General features: G+C 43.1%; 1 protein-coding gene, 1 long non-coding RNA gene and 1 pseudogene across 2 annotated transcripts in view; 2 read left to right on the top strand and 1 right to left on the bottom strand.

The window, feature by feature from the left end:
• Positions 1 to 13,622, bottom strand: part of LOC115203934 (AP-3 complex subunit beta-1) — a 56,443-nt gene extending 42,821 nt beyond the window's left edge. The window contains exons 1-7 of the mRNA XM_029769032.1: positions 13,301 to 13,622; positions 8,182 to 8,257; positions 7,875 to 7,949; positions 6,086 to 6,181; positions 5,343 to 5,503; positions 5,151 to 5,217; positions 669 to 851 (exon numbers count right to left, since the gene is read on the bottom strand). Coding sequence (XP_029624892.1) covers positions 669 to 851; positions 5,151 to 5,217; positions 5,343 to 5,503; positions 6,086 to 6,181; positions 7,875 to 7,949; positions 8,182 to 8,257; positions 13,301 to 13,440 — 798 coding nt within the window. The 5' untranslated portion in view covers positions 13,441 to 13,622. The remainder of the gene's footprint in view (positions 1 to 668; positions 852 to 5,150; positions 5,218 to 5,342; positions 5,504 to 6,085; positions 6,182 to 7,874; positions 7,950 to 8,181; positions 8,258 to 13,300) is intronic.
• A 327-nt stretch (positions 13,623 to 13,949) lies between these two features.
• LOC115203933 (uncharacterized) lies at positions 13,950 to 15,183 on the top strand. Its single transcript, XR_003880282.1, has 3 exons — positions 13,950 to 14,359; positions 14,620 to 14,714; positions 14,994 to 15,183. It is a non-coding gene; the product is annotated as an uncharacterized LOC115203933 (long non-coding RNA).
• A 230-nt stretch (positions 15,184 to 15,413) lies between these two features.
• On the top strand, positions 15,414 to 24,332 carry LOC115202587 (nuclear factor 7, ovary-like; annotated as a pseudogene).
• Positions 24,333 to 25,121: the final 789 nt, after the last annotated feature.

The following is a 25,121-nucleotide window of genomic DNA, read 5'->3' as shown; positions in this document are numbered from 1 at the left end:
CCGCATATTTACCTTCAGGTGCTATTTACCAACGCCCGCTCGCCAACGCCCGCTCGCCAACGCCCGCTAGCCAACCCAAGCCAGATGCATATTCACATCTAGAAGTTGTTTGCATAAGTGTGCTCGCTAACTATCACTTTTTTACTGCGCTAACGTTTTGCTCTTCCGACCTTCGTCAAGTAACGACAACTAGATGGATACTGAAAGCACATCTTGTGTTGAGTTTCTTTGTTTATTATTGAAATAACTTAATAGTTAACAATAAAAAAATAAAAAAAACACACTGACTGACATGTCTACTTAGTCTTTTTTGATTCATTTACTGTAGGCTATATTTGACTCGTCACACTGAAGCAATAATGACATTATTACCTCAGTGTTGATGTTTGATAGATATCTGGTGTTTAGTCCCTAACTGAGCCCTTTCCTTGTTCGCTGATGAGACGTTCAAGAGAAGCCACTACATCTCAATCATCTCAAAACTAAATGAAAAAAACGTTCATTAGAGCTCACGCCACACGACGCCGCTCTGACACAAACCACACATTCGCCTCCCTTGCGCTCGTTCGCCATCCCTCCATCTCGCACCACAGGCTGGTGCGCTGTGTCAACATGGAGCCGATGACCACATGACCCCCGCCGCCATCTTTCTTCCTCCCATCTCTCACCTCTTTCCAGGGGCTGGTGAACTGCGTCCTGGCGTAGCGGGTCAACATGGAGATGATGACCACCTGACCCCACTCCTCCACGTCCACCAGCAGATTGCAGAGTTTACGGTAGTTCTTATGGATCAGGTCAATACGGTCCGGACACACCTCCTCAAAGGCCATCACCACGCTGCCCGCTACCAGCTATAGGAGGAGACGTTGGGTTACTGCAGGGCTAGAGTAAAAGCCTGCACACCCAGTAACTCTCAGGATCCGTCTTGGGCAGCCCTGCTTTAGCCAGAGTCCCATTGTATGTGTATTTATTTAACTAGGCAAGTCAGTTAAGAACAAATTCTTATTTTACAATGACGGCCTACGGAAATGCCTGGTTACGTCTTGGTTAGAAAGACAGTGTACTTCATGATCTAAGAGCAAGAATTTTGTTTATGAACAGTTAGCTATAATCTAAGAGCCAGGCACCAAACAGGACAGGAGTAACTGGGTGGAAAATTACCACATTTAAAGTCTTTACTGAACAAATCTAATTTGGCATCACCATGGTAAAAGGCAGCCTTCTAAATCGCTCATACACATCCAAAACATTTCTCATATTTCACCACAGACTTTAAATTTTTCCTTCAGCTCATAACTAATTGAATGTTCTATTCGTGTGACAAGAGAAAGGGGGAAACGGGAGGATGGAGGGAGAGAGGGAGGAAAGGGAGGCAATCAAGTACATTTTATTGGGAGAAAAATCCATTTGTCTGGTCCGTGTTCTATTCCTATAGCGCTGCTGGCTGGCAGACTGACTGATTGACATGGCTGTGTATTAATATGCAAACAGCATTAACGCAGAGAAGCAAGGGGGGGAGGGGGGACAAGGAAGGAGTAGGCGAGGAGAGGGGTAGCGGAATCCGGTCTCTCCCATCAGAAAAGACTGGCCCCTGGTGGCCCCTGTGGAAACCCTGTACATTTACCCATCATCCCTGCCGTGCAGCTGCATTGATTATGTAGGTGTGTGTGCGTATGCGTTTGAGGCCCTCTGACAACTGGGGAGCTGGGAACCGAAGAGCTAATCATTCAACAATCTGGACAGCTTTAGGGGGTAGGCTTCTAAATGACTGGTAAAACCATAGAAAAGGTGTGCGAGGTAAAATACGTGTTTGGAATTGGCCTAACTTGGCAACCAAAATGAAAAAAAATGTAAATTAAAAACAAGCTGTTCGTTAAAAAAATATTTTTTTTAAATGTGCGAAAACAAATCAAAACAGAGGCAAGGAACACATTGTTTAAACACTTGGTTTAGCAAGCAATTAAGAAACCCACAGGCAATAAGAAACCTCATATAAGCAGAGTTTAACGGACGTGCTTGTGGTTTATAATTGGAAAGGGGCCTAGTTGGGAAATGTATGTGTGGATTTTAATTGTTATGCACAGCGTGGATGGTCTCAGAACTAACAGATGCTTGATGTAAAGATCCAACTCTGCAAACCTCATCTAGTGCATAGCCCTTTATATTGGAGTAAAGTACTGACAGGAATTTTGCGAAAATTGTGCCTGTGTGCGTCAACGGATACACTGAGGTTCCTAGTATCTCAGCCCTGTTGTATGTTCCCTTCGACGTGTCTCTCTCTCTCTCTCTCTCTCTCTTAGCCTATTACAGTGTCTCTGGGCCTGCCTCCGCCTCTCTTTGTGCATTATCCCTCCCTCCCCCACCTCCCTCTCAACTTCCCCCATTAGACGCAGGTAAACTACATGCGCCATCAACAAAACTGACACCCCAATCTATGGAGTCCACAACCATCCCTCCCTCCCTCCCTCACCTCCCTCCCCCATCCACTTCCACCGTATTATCTACACTACGTGACAAGCCAGTAATGGAAAAATCACACTAAGCAAATGGTTCCTCTAATAACAATAAATTTCGTATAAAATTATGAAGGGCCCAAACCATTTCCTTGCATCTATTTTGTCATGAATTCTAATTAGGGCGCCAGGGAGGCGGCGAGTGCTGGGTCATCACGCCAGAGACGGCGCGCCGCCTTGATTGATGGCACGGCGCAGGGTCGGTCGGCCTACCCTCCCTGCCTTTTCTATCTCCTCCCTCCTCTTTCTCTTAAATGAATGGGCATCCCACCTAGCCCCTAATCATACCACACACTACCACACACACACTCCTCCCTGTTCTCATTTCAATTTTGCAGGAGGTGCAGGGAGAGGCAGGGCGGCGGGATGGGAGGGATCGATCATTTATCTTGTAATGGCTGGATAATAGATCCATCACAGTAAAACAGCTGCACAACCTCCTGTGTTGTGTTTCTCCCCCCCCCTCTCTCTATAGCCCTTCTCTTCATCCTGTCTTTAACCAGGGGTGTCATACTAATTTAGCGTAAAGGGGCCATCACCGTTCAGACCAATGTCACGAAGGCTACAACAGAGACAGCTAAATATATATATATATTTTTTTATATCTCTCCAAATATACTTACATTGTAACATACCCAACATAACTGTGAATTCCCCACCTTGATGATAATTCTTATTTTTACAACGCACAATCATTTCTAATAATCGTGGAGGCTAATTTTGGGGCACAGGTAGGGGACACATAAGATCTGATGGTGGTGGGCCACACTTGGCTCCTGGGCCGCATGTTTGGGACACCTCAGCTTTATATACTGCCCTAGACACTCATGTGACACAGTCCATATCTACATGGTCAGCCTGTGATTCTCACTCTCCAGAATGATAGGAAGTTGCTATCTCAAAGTGAAGGGGAATATAAGCTTAAAGCTTTATTTTTCCTCCAGGCAAATAAATAAAAGCCTAGTCTGCCAAGTGTATATTGTATGACATCTTGTGTAAATGCACTTTAAATAAAGTTTGATTTGAAATACTACTGTGGGATGAACGGTGATAAAACAGGTAATACAAGGCATTTGTAAAACACATTCAAAGATGGTTCTCATGATGCTCTGGTCAAGATCAAGGGAATTTTATCCATATAAATGCAGATGTCCTTTGAATAACAGGACAAACAACACGATGGATCACCGACACAAAGCAAAGAGCTAAAACTGGCAGTAAATAAATTGGTATAGAAGCTCTCTGAAATTCTAATAACAAATCATAACACAACAACAACTATTCCAGAAAAGACATTAGCATTCCGGTCTTATTAATCTTTTTCTTCCAGTCCAAAACACAGCGCACGGACTTGTGTGACTGTGCCCTTTCTCAGTGTCCCCCCAGCCAGCCAGCCTCATTGAGAGAGTGTTTCAATGGGGAGAAATCATCTATCTTCGTTAGTGACTGAAGCTAAATATGCTATGCATCTGGTCCTGGGTCCCCCCCCCCCTTTTAGTGCTACGGGTTATTTTATATAATGAGAGATGCATGCTATGAATACCTAATTGCAAGAGAGAGAGAAAGACCATGTATGGCTTGTATTTACTAACATGCACAGGGCATTCTATATGCTAACTTCAGCACGTGCACAATTTTCATTATTTTAACTAGCCTTTATAGGAGCATATGCATTTATAGTGACCTTCTGGAGAATATGCGCCATCTATTAGCCTAATAGTGGAAGGAGACTGTATTTGTGCTTCAAACACTGGACTTGGAGAATGCCAACAGGCTAATCTAGGAAAAAAATAAATAACTTGCCTTAGAAAGCAAATTAAGGTGACACCAGCATCAGTGAGAGAATGCCTTTCTAAATCGACAGTTAACTAGGAGCATCTGAAGATGTGTGGATTTAAGTGGGCGCTAACAAAGCATGGCATTGGTGAATGAGCTGAGAGAGAGAGGAGAGAGGGATGATGATGAGGGGGGGACTGTTCTGTTGGACTAGACTACCCTCTGGTGGCTGGATGGGATTACTGCACCTAGTAGACCAGTGACATCATGGATTTGGTTTGAATGAATGCATTGAGTAAGGACTGACTGCTGAACCCGGCTGATATCAAAGGAATGAAATGGACGTAAACCTATCTATCTGATTCAGAATGATTACAGTTGAATCCATACTTATTACTGCTTTGTTCAGATTATGCGGTCTCCAGTGTTTCCCCCAAAGATTTTTTTCCAGCAGCGGTGGCAAAGTTAGCGTGGGGGGAGGGGGGGGCTCCTCTTGGTAGCAGAGACAAAATGTTGCTGTTTTAAACCTAATTTCCTGCAATTCTACATATTTTGCCATGGGACGGAGAGAACATTTAACAGTTTTAAAATTGGTTTCCTAGGCTCCTAAAATTTTTGTCATGGCTTATGCCATGTTCTTTCACCATCTGAGTGACTCAAACAATGAGGGCCCCCACGTAATGACATTTGGGGAATTTTAGATTCTCCCCGACTGTCAAGTTTTTATTTCGGTGATCGTTAGTCTCAAAGATAATCTTATAAAAAGATATATAGCTCCATTATCTTTCTACATACTTTATATCTGGTTGTAGTCGTTTATGTTTACAATGAAAACATTTGACTGGAGCTGGTTTTACTCACAGTGCTTTTGTCCTTCAGTAATTTATCAATGACTTCTATCAGGTGCTCCTTCTGATCCGGATCCAGGCTGAGGAGAAGGAAAGCTTTGAGTCAATGCCCAGTTCCAGTGCTTTACACACACACACACACACACACACACACACACACACACACACACACACACACACACACACACACACACACACACACTACCTGTAGAGTTTCTGGATGGCGTGGGCGGATGTTTTCCTGACGTAAGGGGACATGTCAGAGGCAGCCTCCTTGATGGCCAGCATCATGATGGGAACGATGATGGGGACTCTGATACTGGACAGAACCCTCAGAGCACTGGCTCTGATCAGCTGGTTAGGGTCCTGGCAGAGGACAGATAGGGGATATAAGGATAATATTAACACACATTCACGAGCGTGCACACACACACACACACACACACACTTCCACAAAGATGTACACATTGAGACAGAGTGAGGAAAGTAAAAGAGAAAAAAATAAAAGGACTGGGGACATAAATCTCATGTGGTTTGGGTTAAGAGATACTGAAGATATGATACAGTACCACACACACACACACACACACACACACAGGAAGTGAAGCATGGTGTAGAGCTAGCAGGGGCTGAAATGGGTTTTCCAGCTCTGGGTCCTGAGACACATCAGGGTGACGGGGTGGGCTGTCTAAAAAACACAACTCTGTTGTCCATAGAACTTACACAGAGACAGACAGCTTCTCTATAAATGGCTCAATAGTCCTACACACACACACACACACACACACACACACACACTCACTCACACCTTTATACACGTACATACCAAACATGACACTTTCCTCCAACACCTGTATGAGTGTGTGGGGATTCAAAATGGTAAAGAAAAAAAACCGCTCTGCATCAAAGCCTGCTGTGCACACACACACCACACACCACACGTGTTACCTTGAGCGCCCTCTGAAAGGTGCTGATGGACAGTAGAGCCAGGTCCTGCTGCTCCTCTGCATACCTCACCAGGTACACATACACCAACTTCTTCAGCTGGAACACACACACACACACACACACGTTGAATTTAGTCAATGAAGAAATCCCAAGTCTATTGATTCACTTTTGGGTTGAGCTCAGTACACATTCCAAAATGTTTCGGTAACACTATTCTTTGACACAGTGGAGAGAATGGGGCTTTGGCTAGACCTCGGATGTATTTCTTTGGCTGGTTGTTTTAGAGGGGGGAAAGCGGAGGTTGAAAGTGTTCCTGTTGGATATTATTACAGTCTAGATGGCATGTTGTTTCGGGGAGAGCAGAGAATGAGCTAAAAAATACAAATAAAATTTTAAAAAAAAAAGTTATTTGACTTCAGAAAGTTTCTGAAAGTTTGTTTGACTTCCTCCCCCTCTTCGCTCCTCACACGTAGCGGAGACTTAGCTACGATTAGTCCAGTGTCCGACTGAGTTAAAAAGGATACTTCTGGATTTTGGCAATGAGCCTGAGTGCAGCCCCCGCTCTCCTCCTGCCAGCTCCTTCAAAAACACCCACGCCCTTTATCTACTTCCAGACTCAGATGAACTTCTGGATACCATTTTTAATGTCTCCAAGTCTAGACTCTAGTATGAAGGAAGCTGCTAACTAGCGCAACTGCTACCTAGCATTAGCGCAATGACTGGAAGTCTATGGGTATCTTGCCAGATACTCCATACACTTCTGGTCATTGCGCTAACGCCAGTTAGCGTCGGCTTACGAAATGACCTCTTACTTCCTTCATACCGGACAGACACAGACGCATACAAATGGCATCCACAAGTTCATCGGACTCTGGTGGATGTAGATAAAGGGCCGCACTGGCAAAATCTCTAAGTATCCCTTTAAAGGTTTGCCCTGATTCACTTCAGTGTTATTCGGTGTACAGCTGTGGTTTTCAATCATCATTGCTGTAATTAGTGGGTGAATTAACATCATTACCGAGTGTAAGAGGGGACATAACCCTTCTGGCCTCGTCTGAGGGGAATCACATCTTATCGAAAACGTCGCAGAAAATAGATGCTCAAAATTAGGAATAGTAATCAAATATGCTAGTGATCTCATTTCTATCATTTGATCAGTTATCAAATGCCAATAACCGTACTCCGTATGGCCCTCCATCCCTCTCGCACACACACCTCAAGGCTTTCAAGTCTCGGGTTGTTGTTGCTAGCGCTGGTTGAAGTAAACAAAGCATCCTGATATTAAATCACACTAGTCCGTCAATACTCTGTGTCCTCCAGTGCTGCTTTCTGATTAGAGACAATCAATAACACACAGCACAGCAGCAGAGGGGGGGGGGGGGCAAGAGAGACAGATTGACTGAGCTGCCCGCAGAGAGGTGAAGAGAGACAGAGAGGTAAAGAGAGAGAGAGAGGTGAAGAGAGAGAGAGAGACACACACAGAGAAGGACCTAGCACTACCCTAGCAGCTGGTATGTGTGAGGGGAGAGAGAGAGAGAGGAGACGTGGCCACGGGCTCTCCTCTGCCAATTACCCCCACCCACATGCTCCAGTTCCCTACCATGGGCTGCCCTGCCACACACACACACACACACACACACACACTGCCCCTCGTACAGCCTGTTTATTCTGCTGATCAATATTACCAGGCAGTGGTTCGGTGGTCTCCTCCTGGCAGTGGGAGGGAACTCATCCATCTTGTCTTAGATAGAATCTACTAAACGTTATGCAAACAGAATGGAACTCATACCTCTATATTCTTACTGGCCACGTTCTTCACCACAGCTGGGAACAGCTCTGAGGCATTCTTCCCCTTGGCGATCAGCTGTTGACACAACATCACTTGCATGTTTCACAGTATTCAATGTGTTATTAACAATGTACCGCACTGTAAATTGCATTTTGGAAATTGTCCATCAATTCTTCAAAAGGAGGAATTTACAATTGGCCTAATTTAATTGAGACGGGAACACCGAAGCACACTTGAACTGAGAATGCACGGCACTTAGAGGAAGTGCACTCATCAGGCCTGGAATGTGTGTGCAGGTGGTGCTCACCGCAATGATCCTCTTCATGGCGTCCAGTTTGAGGGAGTCCTTATTGCTCTCCAGCATCTCTTTCAGGTCATCATTCCTGGTGGAGAGGAGAAAGAGATCAGAACATGTGCTGTAGGCTGTTTAATATCAACACACTGCTTTTTTTATTTGCATAGCGGACGGCCTTCTTTACGCCTGACAAACTTCCACCGGTGTAGCCAAGAATTCTACACTTCCACCGGTGTAAAATTCATTAGGCTAATGGAGTTGAAGAACGTCATTGAATTGGGACTGGAAAACTGCGGTACACTTATAACAGAGATTTGAGTTATTTGATCAAATTACAATCCTATCGCACAAAAAAAAAAAAAGAAGAGATGCAGCCTGACTTGATCGATCTCTAGCCGTGTCCTTGGTGGGAGACAGGCCAAAGGTCTGCCAAGACCCAGACTAATACTGATCTATGGAGAGCATTATGTCCTGCATTAACTTGGCTCCTGCTAGAAATTGGTAGTCATGTGGAGAACCTCTCCGCAATAAACAGCCATTTTCAAGAGAGTGTAGCTTACACATACCGGTAGGAGAACCGTTCTAGTTCCATCAACGTCAATATAGGGTCTCAGATGACCTATTCTCTGAGGATACTCTCCCACGCGGTCTACGATGCTCAAACTATCAACAACCGCTTCCACGGTTCACCCCTTTACCGTACCGCCACATCTCAAGTGGACGCATTGAAAATAGCACAGCGTCGCTATGGAAACGCCGTCAACCCGGAGAACGAGCAGAATCTCACGTGATGTTCACCCAGACAGGCCTACACGACCCTTAACCTTCAACAGAAGAACGTGAAGCCACACGGCAGGTCATTGATTGTATGTATGTATGTATGTATGTATGTATGTATGTATGTATGTATGCATGCATGTATGCATGTATATATATATATATGTGAGTGAGAGAGAGAGTGAGAGTGAGAGTGAGAGTGAGAGTGAGAGAGGGTTAAGGACCCTCAATGAGAGAGGTACGGTCAGAGAGACAGAGACAAAATGTTTCTGCATCAGAATGGACTGTTGGGTTCAACAACACACCAGGCAGATGTTTCACATTGAACAACAACACGAGGACGCATGGGTAGAGAGCGAATGGAAAAACACAAATTAACCATATTGGGAGTTGTTGCCAGGCGCAGAGGAAAGAAAGTCACGTTGTGACTCACGATAATGTCACAATCAATAATCAGCTAGAGAGATGAGGAAACTAGGCGAGTTGGTATACTTGAAAAGACACACACACAAGCATGTGATACTACTGTAGAGAACCCTTTGGCGAGCGCCTCGTCGGGGCCTCCGTTGGCGTGCGTGAGGGTGCTGCTCCTCCTGGCGAAGTTCGGTCTTTAAGTTGAGCTGGAAGTTCTCAGCAGACACCAGAGCTGTCCTCACAGTCCCCGCAAGTCCACACACACGCTTCCTGACTGTCAGCTGGCAGTAACGATCGCTGTGGCTACTTCCCTCCAACCGCTTTTGCACTTCACAGGCAGCCTCAGCACCGAGAAAAATCACAGGCCCGTCTGTTGCTCTCCTCTCTCTGTCCATCTTCCTCGCTCCTCCTCCTCCTCCTTTCTCAGCTGATAAGAGAAGTCACAGGATGCCCTCTCTGCTGGCTAAAGCTCCGGCCCTCGCCCTGGCACAGACAGAGCTCCCCCTGGCCATCCGGTTGTACCCGCGAGTCCACACACACACACACACACACACACACCACACACACACACACACACACACACACGTTTCCTGACTGACATGTTCGCTGTGGCTATTTCCCTCCAACTTCACAGGCAGAGACCAACTGTAGTGGTCACAGGATACCCATTCTGCCGGCTAATGATCTAGCATTAGTGGTTCTGCTACACACACAGACAGACACTACTCATGCTCTCTCTGGTATGCTCTCTCTCTCTGTAAACTGAAGCTGTGACTGACAGCACCTTCTCCTTAATCTAACGTATCAGGCTACTAAGCAATTAAGGGACCACCACATCCTTAGTTCTAAGATGATAATGGGAGTGGCAAGATGAAGTGCCCCTCTTTTAAAATGGCTACTAGTAGGCTTTGAGTCTTCATTGCTTGTAAATGCAATCCAGAGACGGGTTGAAGTTGCCTGCCTGATGGATCTGTAGCTCTCGGATAGGAGCTACTTCCTCCTTCTCTTCTCTGACCGTACTGTAGTTCTCTGTGTCTGTGTGTAGCTGGGTGGTAGTTTGGTTCTCTCTGCCTGAGGCCACTTCCTCCAGGGGAAACAGGAAGGCCTTATCAGCCTCGGGGGAATCAGTGAGCAGCTTTCACCACCTCTGTCCAGTCCACAGCACAACGCTTCACACCTGCCCAGTGCCCTTCAAGGGAACTGCTGCCAGGGCTAGATAAAAAAGGCCCTGCCAGCCTCACACACCACCAGAAGAACCACACAGAGTTAGAACGACACCCAACAACCAACAACTCTACATGTCTCTCTTCATGTTTAAAACCAGCCTAGTCTCTTTTTCCAGGTTTTCAAGACTGGCAAGCAAGTCTACTACCAACCAGCCTGGGAAGATTCTCTGGTCATTCATTCACATAACGACCAGTAGGGTAAAGCACTGTAAACAGCTCCAATCAGCTGATGCTATTTAGCCTACTACTGTGTGCCATGTCCTCTAGTGTTTATAACCAGGATGATAATGTTGTCGGACATGGCTCAGGTGATATAGCCTAATAAATAATCTGACTTCACGTGGAGGCCCTATAAGAACATGGGAAACTGAACCGCAGTGAAATAATATGGCGTTTTAGGAAGCAGCTGATCACTTGGGGACAACCAGCCAGTCACATGTTGCTGTGCTTCTGTCAAGGCCAGAGCAGTAAAGTGGACCGGGAGGCAACAAGAGCCCAGCCAATACAGGATAATCTACAGGAACGTGACTTTGACTCTGACTGTGTCACATGACATTATTCAAACAGCAAACTGACTGTGGTTTCATTTCATTGGAGAAAGCGGACTAACAAAAAAGGCCACCTATCGATACCTTTATGAGCAATAAAGTGCAAGAGGGGATTAAGCTTACGGGTGTTGCATATACGTCAAAGGCAAGTAAAGTAACATTGACGATAGCTTCATTTAAAAGAAAACATAAAAGCTCCATCAGCGCTTCGCTGCTTTCTGACTTACCATTCAAGGCTGCCATCTAGTGTTATGGTGCAATCACAGCAAGATAGAGAACTACACAGAGCAACATATTCTCAGAAATCAACCTCATGACCCTCCTCTGAAGCTATTCCTGAAGAAATAATAGGATTGAATGGGTGTACACAATATGCTAAAAACCTCCACCTACCTTACGCTTACATCCAGCCATTGAATTCAGATCTACGAGCGATGTGGGACTACTGGGTTGATTTCATAGAACAACGCTATCAGTCACTGACTTGAGTTTGGGGAGTACAGAAGAAGAAAAAAAACGATTCGTTTGAAAACTATAATGGAAAGGGAATTAGGCTCATGGTGAATATAGAGCGAGTGAACTTGTGAATGCCTGACAAACGCCTAGATTATGTTAAGATGTGATACTGATAGGACAGACTCCCTACTATATCTCATAGTAAAGCCGAGGCATTGTGTGTCATAGTTTGTGTGGACAGTGGAATCATTCAGCCAGTCATCTAGTCTCCATTACCAGACCTGGCCTACTGGCCCTGCCTCGCTGCTCAACAGACCAACCATCTGATCATGTGAGAGGCCTTAAGAGATTGCCTTAGGGCCAAACCACGTTAAATATTAGGCTGACGCAAGTCACTGCTCGACGGAGACAGATGGTTGAAAGTGTTCTACTGCCCGCTGCTATGAAGAGCAGCACTAGGCTACATGGAACGGACGTACCAGTAAACATTCCATTGTATAATGATGACACGAGCACAATGCAAACATTTTCAATGAAACCTTTCTACGGGTGGGCTACCTCTTAAAACTGATAGAATTGATAGATAAGGGAAACAGGCCCAAGTGTAGAGAAAGAGACAAACTAACAGTAAGTGGACAATTCAAAGCTTCCATGATAAATCAGGTTGAATAGACTTTCATATGATAATGGCTGACTGTTGGGGAGACTTTGCGGGAGAAAATGGCCTTCAGAGAAGACAGTGACTTGAGGCCTTGTCTGGGGAAAGACTAACCTTCTGATAGTGAAATTAGAACTGATCCCAACTCCAAGGCTACAGTTTGGGAAACACTGATTCACAGTAAACTCAATCCTACAGCTGAGTAAGTCAACTACTGGGCATGTATTCAAAATCATAATGAAGAAGATTAGGCTATATGGACCTGATCCTAGGTCAGCACACTTTCTCTGAGATCCACCGTGAATACAGGCCCTGATTTACAGTAAGAGACACATCATGACTACAGGATGAGGATGGCCGACCTAGTGATGGAACTGCCCTCTAGTGGTATCATAACGTGATGTTGATTGATGACATAGAGCACATTTCACACGTAATCAGTTCCTTTTCCATCTCACTTTTTACTATTTATTTAAAATGGGTTGTTTACAAGGATTTTAAACAATATTTTAATGATATGCTACTGTTTGACACTTATCCTAATCACTTGCGTTTATGACAGTGAGGGGAAAAAGATGGGCTATTTTTTTTACCTGCGTTGTACGGAGGACCTTGGAGGACCACGTCAATTGAGTTGGGTAGCCAGACCAACTACAACAGAGCTTAGCCTATGTGCATAGCACAGCTAGCATTATGTCCGTGTAGATGTTCATTTAGAATACATGGACCTCGCACAACTCTACAAACACAAAACGACGTGGTGGAAAAACATTGCTGAATGTAAAATATATGCATGTTAGAGAAAATGTCTGGTGGTGTCTCTGTCAACTTGTTGCTTTTTTGTTCATGTAAACATGTATTCCTTACACACGGCATCTTCGGTAAATGAAACATTGCTTGCTGTCAACAAAAGCGTTTTAAACCGTGAAGCTACCAGCTGTATATCTAGCCAACTAGTTACCACTAGCATCCATCTTAGATAGAAAATTAAGTTGCAAACACAGTTTACACACAAGTAGGCTAATAAAATGTTTCCTAGCTAATTTACCTACTTTTTAAAGTTGGTGCTGAACAGGCCAAATCCAGCTCCAGCATTGGAGGAGGTCGGGGTAGTCTCCTGACCAACCTCCACCGCTGAATCCGATCCTCCTTGGTCGTTATACGACAAGTTGTTCGTCGACATGCTCAACATTTGACGTTTCACAAATGTACAGAATGTTTTATTGTATAAAGTAAAACTATCGGAACCAAAATCCCAGTCGTTAACAGCTTGTTGATGCCAATTAGAAGGAGAAACGCAAAACAAAACTTTGTCCTGAACGTGCAACTTTTTTCCGCTTATCCACGCAGTACCGGAAGTATGAGTTGGATACGTTGTGTCAGAGTCACATGACAGGGGGAAGAGAAATCTGTCGTCCCTCGTTACCACAGTCACAAAGTCATAAACCCCGCCTATTTCTTCAATTCTTTACTTAAAATTGTATTTAAACTTAACCCTAAGCTTAACTTAACCCCACTGCTATTCGTATGCCTAACCCTAACCGTAAAATGAAGACCAAAAGGCTAATTTTAGTTTTCATTAATTTTTACGATAGCCGATGTTGACTTTGCAGCTGTGGTAGCCCCGTTGCCATGGCAACTTTGGCCGCAAGCCAATCAAATGAGTTTAGGGGTATACTCAGTGACGCGCGTGCGCGCTAAACGAACGCGTCCAGTATTTTTGTTTTAGGGGTGTCGCAAGAAGTACATTTCAGAGCTAGATGGTTAGCTGCCTGTCTAAATACCTGCATCTTGCTTCCACATGTAGCTAACGTTAGGAGCTTGGACTGTGAGTGGGGCTGAGAAAATGGCTTCATGTTCCAGATCATCTCTTCCAGAGGAAGATTTCACCCGTCCTGTGTGCTGACATCTTCAAGGATCCCGTCCTCCTACCATGTAGCCACAGCTACTGTAAAGTCTGTCTGCAGCACTGCTGGGAGTTGAAGGGGTTTCGGGAATGCCCCGTTTGCAGAAAGAGATTTTCAATGGGTAATCCTCCCTGTAACCTGGCACTATAGAACCTGTGTGAGGCCTACCTTGAGGAGAGTCTAAAGTGCTCAGCAGTCTGCATGGTGAGAAATTCAAGTACTATTGTCTGGAGGACAAGCAGCCCATCTGTTCAGTGTATCAATCTTCTAGAAAACACAAGAGTAATGACTGCTGCCCCATAGAGGAAGCTGTTCAGGACCTCAAGGACAAGGCACAACGACGTAAAGACATGCGTTTTACAGAGTCACGTTTTTATTGAACATAATACATTTTCTATGTGAGGTGTTTATAAATACTGTATACAGATTATTCTACTGTAAGATAAGATGTCCTTTCGTTTCAGGGTGAACTCCAGAGAGCACTAAACCCTTACAGGAGATGCTGAAGGTGTTCAAAGAAGCTACAGAAATCTGTACTCCCACAATGCCTCACATTCAGGTAGGACGACATTGAGTCTAATATAAGAGAAAGCAGCAATAATGTATTAGATCAATATTGAATTATGTTTGCATTTGGTTGCCAAATGTTTGATAGAGATGGCTAAATCATAATTTTGCACAGCTAGACTCTGTAGTAGGACTAATTCATGCACTACTGTACTGATGGCTAGCTAAAATCAGACCAGAGTCCGTCAACCAAACCAGGGAATTGGTTTTCTGGATGAAATGTGAGAATTCCAGTAACGTAATGTAATAACAGTTCTCCCACTGTCTCCAGAGACAATTCCAAGACACAGAGATGGAGATCAAGCATGAATTCAAGGAGTTTCAGCAGTTTCTTAGAGATGAAGAGAAGGCCAGGATTGACACACTGAGGCAGGAACAGTTTGTGAAGACTTCAGCAATGGGTTAATAGAATTGACCAGTGGAGACAAGAGATGTCATCACTTGTAAACACAATTGAAGCTATAGAGGATGAGCTATGAGATGAAGACACCTCATTCCTTCAGGTCAGGACTGCTCTAAATTAACATGATTTGTTGGTGCATTTATACTGGTAAATAGTGATAGATAAATATCAGAATTGAATCTGGTAGTTTGTTCTTCTGCATAACTACAAGACTATAATGGAAAGGTAAGTGAGCTGCATCCTGTCTCTCTCTTCTCTGTGTGTTCGGAACTGCCACAGCACAACTGACTCCCACTGACTCCTGAAGATTCTTCCAGAGCCCAGTGCACACTGCCACATCCAGATACACAGCTGGTCTCAGGAGCACTGATTGACGTGGCTAAACATCTGGGCAATCTGCAGTTCAAAGCTTGGGAGAAGATGCAGAGGAATGGGATTGTCACTTACAGTTTGTATCCATTTTTTTTATCTTAGTAAATACTGGTGGTGGACACCAATATTGATAATTCGATATGATATTGATATGAGCAAGGCATATCGTGATAGGTTTATTATTCCTGTTAACCTGACCTAGCCCAATGGGCAATCCGCAAGCAGTTGTCTGGACTTCACAGAGCTGTGGAAGTGAACAGAAAAGTGAAAATGTTATATAGGGCTGTTAACGTTAATAACCTGTTAAGGAATGACATGTTTTTTGCCGCAACTTTTTTTGATGCCATTAATCACGTCTCCATTTCTTCACCACACAGAACTTTTTAAGCGCACGTGTTTCCGCACGGGCCCTTTTAGGCGCAGAACACGACACGGAACACAGCTACAGCAGAGAGGGAGAGAGGCCAAAAATTATGGATATACTGACAAGATACATGTCTCTCCGCCCTAACGATGGGAGTCGTTGTCCAAAAAGCTCCTGCCTATCCTTTTTTTGGATTGGTGGATACATCTCATTATTGTAAACCTTTTTTGAATACTCAATGAGGGTTGTTGAGGTCAACCGCCTGTATTCAATGGAGAGGTGCTTTGCTACTATCCTCATACCAGATTTTTGGCGGAAAACCTGTTTCCCTCCAACAGGGGGCGTTTTTTCTCAAATTTTTTTTGCCCACCAGGTAAGGAGTTTTTGTATGGAGATCAATGAGAGTGTCGAATTTGGTCAACAAAAAACTGAATGGCTTATTTGCCTCATGAGGTTTATTTGATCGAATAGAAGTTTCTTAATGCCAAAGTTGTTACGAGTGTACTGATGCGTGTATGTGCAGTACTGTGGTCTGAATATTTTCTGAATGCACTGTATATATACAGTGCCCGTCAAAAGTTTGGACACACCTACTCATTCTAGGGTTTTTCTTTATTTTTACTATTTTCTACATTGTAGAATAATAGTGTAGACATCAAAACCAAGAAATAACACATATGGACTCATGTAGTAACCAAAAAAGTGTTAAACAAATAAAAATGTAGCCACCCTTTGCCTTGATGACAGCTTTGACATTCATGAGGAATGCTTTTCCAACAGTCTTGAAGAGTTCCCACATATGCTGAGCACTTGTTGGATGCTTTTCCTTCACTCTGTGGTCCAACTCAACCCAAACCATCTCACTTGGGTTGAAGTCGGGTGATTGTGGAGGCCAGGTCATCTGATGCAGCACTCCATCACTCTCCTTCTTGGTCAAATAGCCCTTACACAGCCTGGAGGTGTGTTTTGGGTCATATTGTCCTGTTGAAAAACAAATGATAGTCCCACTAAGCGCAAACCAGATGGGATGGCGTATCGCTGCAGAATGCTGTGGTAGCTATGCTGGTTAAGTGTGCCTTGAATTCTAAATAAATCACTGACAGTGTCACCAGCAAAGCACCATCACACCTCCATACTTCAGGGTGGGAACCACACATGCAGAGATTATCCGTTCACCTACTCTACGTCTCACAAAGACACGGCGGTTGGAACCAAAAATCTCAAATTTGGACTCATCAGACCAAAGGACATATTTCCACCGCTCTAATGTCCATTGCTCGTGTTTCTTGGCCCAAGCAAGTCTCTTCTTATTATTGGTGTCCTTTAGTAGTGGTTTCTTTGCAGCAATTCGACCATGAAGGCCTGATTCTCCCCCGAAGATGTGTCTGTTACTTGAACTATGTGAAGCATTTATTTGGGCTGCAATCTGAGGTGCAGTTAACTGTAATGAACTTATCCTCTGCAGCAGAGGTAATTCTAGTTCTTCCTTTCTTATGGCAGTCCTCATGAGAGCCAGATTCATCATAGCGCTTGATGGTTTTTGCGACTGCACTTGAAGAAACGTTCAAATTTCTTGAAATTTTCCGCATTAACTGAGCTTAATGTCTTAAATTAATGATCGACTGTCGTTTCTCTTTGCTTATTTGAGCTGTTCTTGCCATAATATGGACTTGGTCGTTTACCAAATAGGGCTATCTTCTGTATTCCACCCCTACCTTGCCATAACACAACTAATTGGCTGAAACGCATTAAAAAGGAAAGAAATTCCACAAATTAACTCTTCACAAGGCACACCTGTTAATTGAAATGCATTCCAGGTGACTACCTCATGAAGCTGGTTGAGAGAATGCCAAGAGTGTGCAAAGCTGTCATCCAGGCAAAGGGTGGCTACTTTGAAGAATCTCAAATATAACATGTTTTTTTATTTGTTTAACACTTTTTTGGTTACTACATGATTCCATATGTGTTATTTCACAGTTTTGATGTCTTCACTATTATTCTACAATGTAGAAAATATTCAAAATAAAGAAAAACCCAGGAATGAGTAGGTTTGTCCAATCTTTTGACGGGCACTGTATATATACAGTGCATTCAGAAAATATTCAGACCAGTTTACTTTTTCCACATTTTGTTACATTACAGCCTTATACTAAAATTGATTACATCCCCCCCCCCCCCCCCAATCTACACACAATACCCCATCATTTCAAAGCAAAAACAGTAAAAGTAAAAACTGATAACATTTAAATAAGGGTTTAGACCCTTTACTCAGTACTTTGTTGAAGCACCTTTGGCAGCAATTACAGCTTTTAGTCTTCTTGGGTATGATGCTACAAGCTTGGCACACCTGTATTTGGGGAGTTTCTCCCATTCTTCTCTGCAGATCATCTCAAGCTCTGTCAGGTTGGATGGGGAGCATCACAGCACAGCTATTTTCAGGTCTCTCCATAGATGTTAGATCGGGTTGCAGTTCGAGCTCTGGGTGGGCCACTCAAGGACATTCCGAGACTTGTCCCGAAGCCACTCCTGTGTTGTCTTGGTTGTTTGCTTCGATTCAGTCTGAGGTCCTGAGCGCTCTGGAGCAGGTTTTCATCAAGGATCTCGCTGTACTTTGCTCCGTTCATCTTTCCCTCGATCCTGACTAGTCTCCCAGTCTCTTCCGCTGAAAAACATCCCCACAGCATGATGCTTCCACCACCATGCTACACCATTGGGATGATGCCAGGTTTCCTCCAGATGTGACGCTTGACATTCAGGCCAAAGAGTTCAATCTTGGTTTCATCAGACCAGAGAATCTTGTTTCTCATGGTCTGTGAGTCCTTTAGGTGCCTTTTGGAAAACTCCAAGCGGGCTGTCATGTGACTGAATAAATTGGGCTTGGCACCTAAAACCATCACAAACCTTTACAGATGCACAATCAAGAGCATCCTGTCAGGCTGTATCACTGCCTGGTACGGCAACTGCACTGACCGCAACCGCAGGGCTCTCGAGGGTGGTGAGGTCTGCCCAACACATCACCGGGGGCAAACTACCTGCCCTTCAGGACAGCTACACCACCCGATGTCACAGGAAGGCCAAAAAGATCATCAAGGACAACAATCACTCGAGTCACTGCCTGTTCACCCCACTATCATCCAGAAGGCGAGGTCAGTACAGGTGCATCAAAGCTGTGACCGAGAGACTGAAAAACAGCTTCTATCTCAAGGCCATCTGTTAAATAACCATCACTAGGCGGCTTCCACCTGGTTACGTAACCCTGCAACTTAGAGGCTGCTGCCCCATATACATAGACTTGAAATCACTGGCCACTTTAATAATGGAACACTATGCCACTCCGACATTGCTCATCCTAATTGTTGTTTTCCTTAATTCCATTCTTTTACTTTCAGTTTGTGTGAATTGTTAGATATTACTGCACTGTTGGAGCTAGAAACATAAGCATTTCACTACACCCGCAATAACATCTGCTAAGCATGTGTATGTGACAAATAAAATGTGATTTTGATTTGAGGAGTGGCTTCCGTCTGGCCACTCTACCATAAAGGCCTGATTGATAGAGTGCTTCAGATATGATTGATATGATATGTGTCTGAATACTTATGTAAATAAGGTATGTCTGTCTTTTTCTTTTTAATACATTTGCAAAAATGTCTAAACCTGTTTTCACTTCGTCATTTTGGGGTATATTGTGTGTAGATTGATAAGGAAATAATATAATTGTATCTATTTTAGAATAAGGCTGTAACTTACCTTGAATTTTTTTAAACATTTTTGTTGTCTGAATACTTTCCGAATGCACTGTATATGACACGTGACATCACGGCAACTTTGAGAAAAAACACTTTATATTGGAGTTGTCTCGAGGTGGCTATGCATATTCGTAGTATGAGGCTAGTAGCATAGCGTTTATCTCCATTGAATACAGGCGGTTGACGTCAACAATATTCAAAAAAGGATTACAATAAAGAGATGTATCCACCAATCCAAAGAAAGGATAGCCGGGAGCTAGACATCCTGCTGTTCTGCTTTATGGACTACGATTCCCATTGTTAGGGCGGAGAGACATGTAATCTTGTCAGTATATCCATAGTCTTTGCCTACAGTCAATGCTTGCGCCTTTACATTATTGTGTCTATAGTTACCACAGCCACAAAGTCAAAATTGGCTAAACCTAACATTAACCACACCGCTAACCTTATGTCTAACCTTAAATTAAGACCAAAAGCACATTTTTGTTTTCATTCACTTTTACGATATAGCCTATATATCGTAAAAAATGTATGATAACAAACATTTGCTTTCATGAAAACAAAAAATTGAAATAGGTGGTGTTTATGACTTTGTGGCTATGGTAACTAGTGACAACCCCTTTACATTTCTGAAGACTGTGTGCCTCTTGCCAAAATCATGTAAAAGTTATGCCCAATATTACCGGAGATATGTTTTCTTTCTTTCTGTCATGAATTCATGAGCATGTCGCGGGCCGTTTTAAACTAGTCGCAAGCCGGTATTTTGGGGTTTGGTAATAAACATTGTTTATCTAGCTAGTCATGTTACCTAGCTAGCTAGCAACCTGATAACTTTACCACTGACTTGGCTATGCACAAATTTGGATGGCACAGGCAGGGGCGAAAATCTGATATCAACTTTGGAGGGGACAATTACATGACATTTTCTCAAGAGCAATTCCTGAGGGGGACACCAAAAGTAGTGCTGTAACACATGGCCTACATTGTAATATGGTAAATGTATATTGAGGAACCAAAGAAATAAGGTGTTTGCCGTACTCCTAACTACCGGTACCCAAAACGACACAACTAATCACAACAGCAATACCATTGCCTTTAACAAATCTTAGTTCAGTCACCAGTTTAAGTTGAGAGTGGTGGTATCCATGGCATTTTCCAATTATGTTCCTATTTTACAAGTCAAAAAAATTGAGAACCTTTCATAATGTTGCCAAAGAAAGACTCAACAAACTTACCTGAGACTCCCTGTCTCTGCCAGTCTGTCCCTGCATATCTGTCCCCAGCTCTGCTGTCTGTGTGCCATCTGTTGCCTGCTCTGCCTAATGACATCATTGTGAAACATTTCAATTAGAATTTCACTTCTTTCTTATGAACATTTTATCAACTAGTCTTTGAGATATTAGGCTACTAGGGTTCTTACTTTGCGTTTCGGTGTACTGAAAAACACACCAATGTCCGTCTTTTTTCTGCCATTTTTCTACCTGGCTGGCTACACACACACACACACATACACACACACAGTGTGTAGGTTATTTACAGTAGGAGATGGGCTTCTACCAACTTATCTTCTATCATTCTATATGGGCTTCAATCTAAAAGGTAGCTAGCAAATGTGAAATGGATTGCAGTGACAAGAGTTGACAGCTGTATGAGTTCACCATTTACACAACATATGCTGCAACCTTTTGTAATTTTAATAGTTTGTTTCATATTGGCTGGCTTCCAACAATAGCTGAATTTGCAAAGCTAGCGAGCACCAATTCCGTTTCAGTGGTGTTTGCTATAATCTTTGCTACCCGGGTTAAATAAAGGTGAAATAAAATAAATAAATAAAAGTTCCCTTGCGATAATTTAGCTTTTGCAACAAGACCATTAAATATATTTAAGACAATGGTAGAAGAGAGTGTAGTTCTGTTCAGTTTATCGATAACCTTTATCACAGGGACTTTGAAGCACTAACTTACATGCATGCTGATCTAGGAATAAATTGACGATAGCAAAGATTCCATCTTTGACGACGCCACATAAATGGAATAGGTACTAGCTAGCTTAATAGATAATATTTGCGCGCTAGCTCTGCAAATTCAGCTAGTGTGTGTGTGAACCCAGGCGCGATTGACTGGATGAACCTCCCGTCAGTTACGTGCATTGAGTGCCTTTCAGACAGTAAACACGAACCCTCTGTTACCTTGACAACTAAGGAACTGGCAGTGGATCAAACCATTGTGAGGCAAAAGGTGGGGGAGGGGTCGCAATCTTTTGAAACTTAAAAACACGCTATTAAGTGTCTATAATCAGCACAATTGCTTTCATTGCGTATTATTAATATTATTTAAATTACATAGTTATGTTTACAGTGATATATTGGGGGGGACAAATCATATTTTTCCCAGGATGGGGGGGTCGTGTCCCCCCCGTCCCCCTGGGATTTCCGCCCCTGGGCACAGGAAGAACTGAAAAGGAATAGGCTACTCAAAAAAAAAAAAGGAGGGTGGATGTATAACGCGAATGTCTAGCAACCCAAAGGTTGTGAGTTCGAATCTTGTCACGGACAACTTTAGCATTTTACCTGATTAGCAACTTTAACTACTTACCACTTAGCATGTTAGCTAACCCTTTTAGCTAACCCTTTAACCTAACTCCTAAACTTAACCCTAACCAAGCTAATGTTAGCCACCTAGCTAGAATTCGTAACATATTGTACATTTCGAAAATTCGTAATATAAATCGTAAATATATATATATATATATATATATATAATGCGAATTGTAATTTGTAACATATTATACTAAAAGGGTGATGGACAACCACAAATGAATACAGACCATACGAAATGTAACGTATCATACTAAATGGAGTGTCTTGGGTTTACTTACAAAATAATATGAAATGCTCTGAGACCAGGTTGGGCTACTCAAAGAGATGCTTCAAAGGTACAGTAGGCTGCATTTGCAAGAGGGGAGATTGTGAAGAGATTGTGTGTGGTGTGAGAGGATGTGTGTGAAAGCTAGAGTAAGTGAGAGAGCAGGTGTGGGAGGGAGGGAGAGTGTAAGACTAAAATGATCTGAACAGTACAGATTGCTGTGTGTGTGTGTGTGTGTGTGTGTGTGTGTGTGTGTGTGTGTGTGTGTGTGTGTGTGTGTGTGTGTGTGTGTGTGTGTGTGTGTGTGTGTGTGTGTGTGTGTGTGTGTGTGTGTGTGCTGTGCACAGGTGTTCAACTTCAAGAACATTGATAAGCTGTATGTTACAGTGACATTTGTGTTGTTAATGGTAAAATTCTATTAACATTTAGATGTAGATAATTTAGTTGTTCCGTCCCTTACTGTCAAAACATAGTATGCCTGTAACTCAATGCATTGCTTTTTTAATGGAAAAAAACAACATTTTTTAGGACCAAATTTGAGCAAATTCTAAAATTGCGACTAACTAATGTCATTAACTCGACAGCCCTAATTTTCTACAAACCGATATGATCATGATATCAGCTCGGAAAAATGCAACTGATAACGATTGCATTTCTTTTCCATATCGGTGCCCATCACTCGTAAATACTTTTCCCACTGAAGTTTATTTCTTCAGAAAAATACTATCACTGGTATGTGCCTTGGTACCCAGGTGTACACATTAACCAACAGGTATCTGTGCCTTTGCCTAAGGCTTAGGGCATACAAATGTTACTATGTAATGTACACGCTAACTCCATCACTGAGTAGGGAACTACCCTGAATTACACAACTACTAGGAATTTGACTCGTTCATTGTCGCCTCAACAAGAAGACCGAAGAGGGTGCAAACAACGAGAAAACCAACAACAACAAAAATCACCCACTGATTTAACACTAAAGTATCTCTGATCTTTCCACTCAGCTCCTGTGATTCTGGACCCCAACACTGCCCACTCACAAATTGTCCTGTCTGATGATCTTACCATTGGCACACACTTGGAGCACAGCATGCAGCTTCCTGACAACCCAGAGAGGTTTGATAAATGGCCCTCGGTCCTGGGCTCTGAGGGCTTTGACTCAGGCTTACACACTTAGGATGTTGTGGTTGTGGAAAATGAAGAGTGGATGGTGGGTGTTCTATCAGAGTCTGCCCTGAGGAAGGGAGAAATAAAGACTAGAGACCAGTCCTGGGATTTAACACACTTGTATGGTACATACAAAGCTTTTCCCCCACCAAATGACCAAATCCTCCTCACTGTAGACTATACCAGGACAATTAGAGTGCAGCTGGACTGGGACAAAGGGACACTCTCATTCTCTAACCCTGATAATGCCACAGATAATATACACACGTTCACACACACCTTTACTGAGAGAGTCTTTCCACATCTTGGTAATAACAGCAAATACCCTCTGACGATCTTACCTGGGGAGGTAACGTTAGTGATATCACCTGTCAAGTGTAAAGCCGATCCAGACTCTGAGAATGAAGATGAATTGAAGAAGAATGCTTCTTTGTCTGTCATTTTCAGATCACGAAAACTGGTGTCTTTTGATGTTTTTCAGTGGAACTGCAGTCAGAACCAGCTGATACAAGTGGCATTTGTTGTAAGCAAAATGCTCTGTTCATTTGGATTTTAGTTGATGTTTCATGTTGATATGTCACCAAGATATATTTTCATTGTGCCATTTTTTTGTCTTGAGAGAAGAGAATATTTTATGTAAAGGTTAATGAGTCCATTAAGACATGATTAAAACAATTCATTTTTAACCGGACGCAAGTCACTCTTTATTAATATTATTATTATTCTGATAAATCTCTTCACGCTGCCATCTGGATCTGAGCTCAGCATAATACTGTTTCACTGTTTCATCAATGAAACTGTTTGTTTCCTGAAGAACGTCTGTTACTGTAGATGGCAGCAATGGACCAGTATTTGATTAGGCATGACTGCAAACTGCTGACTTAATTTGACTGTGAAATAGAAGCACATTCAGCCAGCCATGTTCACCAACATCAGCAAAAGGAGAACAGAAGATACTGACCCTACCATTATGCTTTTTTAGTGAGCTGCACTGTGGTCAGAATGCAATCATGGTTACATTAAGACACCATGAAGCCTGGCGTGAGATATGGGTCGGAAAACGTACTTCAGTGCAGGAATGGGATATGCCTCTGTACTCAATGTTACCTTTATCCACACTGATACATCGAGAAGCTTGAAATACTGCTGGTTTTCCCGGAAACTGCCCTTTTTGTCCTTATGCTAGCTAACAGTAGCCACCTCAACCATTTTGGAACATTGTTCATTGCGACGTGCTATTCCATAATGGCTGCTGTGGCTACTGCTAGCTAGCAGTATTTCAATCTTCTGGATGGAGCAGTGTGGATAAAGGGATCATTTTTTCGGAACATATCTGGTGCCGGCTCCACGGTGTCTTAATGTAACCATGATTGCGCTACGACCCAGTGCAGCTCAGTAAACAAGCGTACTGGTAGTGTCGGTATCTTCTGTGCTGTAACATTTGGATACTCATTGATTTACCCAGTTTTTTTCTTCTTCA

The sequence above is a fragment of the Salmo trutta genome, chromosome 12 (assembly GCF_901001165.1).
Source record: "Salmo trutta chromosome 12, fSalTru1.1, whole genome shotgun sequence".
NCBI classification, from domain to species: domain Eukaryota; kingdom Metazoa; phylum Chordata; class Actinopteri; order Salmoniformes; family Salmonidae; genus Salmo; species Salmo trutta.
The sequence above is the reverse complement of the archived record's forward strand: the minus strand, read 5'-3'. Positions and strand labels throughout refer to the sequence as shown.